The following is a 4144-nucleotide window of genomic DNA, read 5'->3' on the forward strand; positions in this document are numbered from 1 at the left end:
CACGTAATCACTTAAAACAGTAAATTAATTTTGATAATATGACTGTATGTTTTTTTTTTCTCAAAACCAAAACTCTATGTATTTCTGTAGTTGTCTTTAACAAGTTCAAAGATGAGGGAGGGAGTTTCATGTCTACCTTGGGGAGTGATGTGAAAGGACTGTTAAGCTTGTACAACGCAGCCTATCTTGGGACTCATGGGGAGATCATTCTTGATGAAGCCATCTCTTTTACGAGGAATTACCTAGTGTCTGCATTAGCTGATCTTAAACCACCATTAACAACGCAAGTGTCTCTTGACCTCGAGACACCTCTCTGTAGGAGAATTAGAAGGCTCTTGGCAAGAGAATACATATCTATATACCAAGAGGATGTCACACGAGATGATGCCATCCTGGAGCTTGCAAAGTTGGACTTCAATTTGTTGCAGTCTCTTCATCGCGAGGAACTTAAGAACATCACCAAGTAAGCTCCTCCTCACTTCTGAATTCCCTGGAGCTATATTTCTTCTGGATTTTTATAAAGAAAGAAAGATACAATCATGTTGCAAATGTAAACAAGTGCAAGCTAATTGCTGAGAATGGTTCCTCCTCCCATCAAACTTTAATTGATATGTAATGCCATTTTGATTTGTGAACGACTTGAAGGTGGTGGAATGATTTAGCCTCCTCAAAAAATCTCAGTTTTGCTCGAGATAGATCGGTGGAATGCTATTTCTGGATCCTGGGAATATACTTTGAACCCTATTATTCTCGTGCACGAGTGATAACGACCAAGGTGGCTGCCCTTACTTCAATTCTGGACGACATGTATGATGTCTATAGCACATTGGAGGAGAGTCAACGACTAACTGAGGCAATTCAAAGGTTCGTAAATCTTATATTGATGGACATATTTCCTTTTACTATCATGGCTCAATAGATGATAACAAAAGGTGCCACTGATAATATCACATAAGAAAATAAAATATCGCATAATAGTTTTAGTCATTGTGTATAGCAAAATAACATGTATGCTTATGTCCTATTTTTCTAAAGATGGTGAAACTAATACATATGCAGGTGGGATGCGAAGGTTGTTCATCAATTACCAAAGTACATGAAGGATTATTATCTAAAGCTAATCCACACCTTTGAAGAGTTTGAAGATTTATTGGCTTCTGGTGAGAAATATCGCATAACCTATCTGAAGGAAGCGGTGAGTGATGAGATTATAAGGTTCTTCTTATTTTCACTTTTATTAATTAGCATTACATAAGCAATAAATGAATCCACTATTGGCCAATACAAAGAATAAGCATTTCACAGTATTGAACTTAGATTGTCCCACTTGTAGACGCTACTCATGCATTACAAACATTAAGGAATGGTTTTGTTTTACTTGGGTATAGATGAAAGATTTATCTGAAGCTTATTTTGAGGAATCCAAATGGAGAGATCAACATTACGTACCAACTTTGGAAGAACATCTACATGTTTCCCTCATAAGTTCAGCATATCCTATGCTCGAATGTGCCTCTTTCATTGGAATGGGAGAAATAGCAACTAAGGAGGCATTTCAATGGATTACAAGTTTCCCAAAGATTGTCCAAGCTTCTGCAATAATTTGTCGTATCATGAATGACATTGCTTCACATGAGGTATGGTCATAATATAATCTCCTGTGTTTTATGTCATATAAACATTTTTCATAGTAAATTTTGCACTGATTTCTATCGTAGTAGAAATATGATAACACAAAAAAAAGAAAAAGAAAATAACATACATTCTCCAATTAGATGAGATGGACCATAATTGGGGTTTAATAGGTAATCTCCAAAGTTATCTTCAATATTCCTTCTATTTATCTCCTCAAAAGCATTTCTTGTGTCACTCAATTGCATTATCAAAGTTTTGCTGAACTCCTTAAATGATTTTATATTAAGAAATCTAGTACAAACAAAAAAACTCCCATTCGTAAGCTTCCACATTGGTAGATTCCCAAATTCCTTTCATCTACATATTATTATTGATAATAATCTATCAATTTGTTTTAATATAATGAACATGTAAATCCTGAAAGGATCCATTAGAATTCAGTTGGTAGATCATTAATCCTCTTTTTTCATGAAATTTACAGTTGGAACAAACTAGGGAACATGTTGCCTCCACAGTCCAATGCTACATGAAAGAATACGGAACAGATGTGCATGTGGCATGTAAGAAGCTCCAAGGTCTAGTTGACGATGCATGGAAGGAGATAAACGAAGAGTGCCTCAATTCGACGGCATTCTCCATTGCTTTACTTGAAAGGATTATTAATTATTCACGAGTGGCAGAAAATATTTATAAGTACATCGATGGATACACTAACTCCTCTACAAAGACGAAGGAATATATCTCTTTGTTACTTGTACATCCTGTTCCACTTTGATTGTATGACGATGCTTGCTTCTTCTATGAATCCTTTATTCTGAAATATATGTAAGCCTTTGTAAATGAACGTGTATTGTACTATGCTTGCTTCTTCTATGAATCCTTTATTCTGAAATATATGTAAACCTTTGTAAATGAATGTGTATTGTACTATGCTTGCTTCTTCTATGAATCCTTTATTCTGAAATATATGTAAGCCTTTGTAAATGAATGTGTATTGTACTATGCTTGCTTCTTCTACGAATCCTTTATTGTGAAATATATGTAAGCCTTTGTAAATGAACATGTACTGTACTAGCCCTGGGAAGCTCAAGCCAGTATTATCTGTGGAAAACAGAAATCCTTGCTTAGCAGTAGTTCAAAGCAATTTGCAAGTTGCTGGTATGTGTTACAAAATTATATTAGCTATTTGCAATTTTCACTCTTTTCATTCTTGCCAACTTGAGAAAAGGCTCTTGAAGCTGCTATGCTAAATAGAGTGTAGGGATGGTCAGGTTGGGTTTTGTAGATGCCTACATCAGATATCAAGATACTTCTTAGTTAAGTTTGGGATGATTACAATTCGGAAACATATATATTCAAGCTACATTTTGGATAAGTTAGTGATATCATATGTTGGACACTATCAGAAGATTTGGCCATGTCATTAGCGAGAACAAGATAATTCATAGCCGTCCATATTCACCAAAGACCAATATCATTTAGAACCCACAAGGTTTGACCATCAGAATTGGGACACTGCACCCCCTCATTAAAAATTGAATATCTAGTTAAGATTTAAAGAGTTGCCATAATTTAATAGGAAAGACGCACAGAAAGAAGGGATTAATGGTTTCTGCTTTAGATTGACAAAAGGGACAAGTAGTAGCATTACTGCACACTCTTAGTTGAGACAATCAATCCGACAATGAGAGGTGGCGGTGCAAAAGTTTCCAACAAAAAAATTTAACCTGAGGCAGCACGGGAAGCTTCCACAAACAATAAAACTAGTCCATGTTAGGATCAACCATTCCAACTGAGAAGCAAGAAAATGATAGGCAGACTTAGCAGAACAAACCCTCTTATTATCTAGCTTCTAAAACTAAAAATTATCATGTGATATATGGATTAACAATGAGATTAGAACCACCAAAGATCTATCACAAGTATGTATATTGCTGAAACCATGCTTAAATGGAATACGAGAATCTAAAATATAGTTATCTTTGAAAACATCATGTGATATATAGAAGTATCACCAACAAATTTAGTGAACTCTCCTCTTAAAGGTTCAAGTGCGAGAAGAAACAAACCCGATTCCGGCTTTGCCTTAATAATTTTGAATATTCCAAGGATAAATCACAACATATTTAGTTCTAACCATTTTATCTCATATACTATCAATGATGGAAAGATATTGGCCTATGTTGAAGTTGAAGTGTATATTTCACAAGAAAGGTTATCGTCCCAAGACCTAGCATATCTAGAAAGAATATCCCTTTCCCAATCCCATGATAGAATGTGCATACCCTTGGAAGAACCACAATTGTCATAAAATATAAAGATATTTTTTGAGAGAAATATAGAAGATTGAAGTGTGTCCTACTCTTCTTCTTTGATAACTTTATCCCTTCTTCCTATCAAGTTCAATATTTGGTATCATAGCATAGGTTAAGCTAGGCCTCTTTCTCAAGTATCATTCAACTCCATATTCTCATATTGACAAAAGAAAATTATGATATATGGTACATCC

At 34.9% G+C, this 4144-nt stretch overlaps 1 protein-coding gene across 1 annotated transcript; it reads left to right on the plus strand.

Annotated features, from left to right (window-relative positions):
- Window positions 1-2599, plus strand: LOC135642924 (alpha-humulene synthase-like). Its single transcript, XM_065159407.1, has 5 exons — window positions 1-463; window positions 646-864; window positions 1060-1244; window positions 1334-1344; window positions 1389-2599. The coding sequence occupies exons 1-5, from the start codon at window positions 39-41 to the stop codon at window positions 1647-1649; spliced, it is 1101 nt and encodes a 366-aa protein (XP_065015479.1). The 5' UTR covers window positions 1-38; the 3' UTR covers window positions 1650-2599.
- Window positions 2600-4144: the final 1545 nt, after the last annotated feature.

Source organism: Musa acuminata, chromosome BXJ3-7 (genome assembly GCF_036884655.1).
Source record: "Musa acuminata AAA Group cultivar baxijiao chromosome BXJ3-7, Cavendish_Baxijiao_AAA, whole genome shotgun sequence".
In the NCBI taxonomy this organism is placed as follows: Eukaryota; Viridiplantae; Streptophyta; class Magnoliopsida; order Zingiberales; family Musaceae; genus Musa; species Musa acuminata.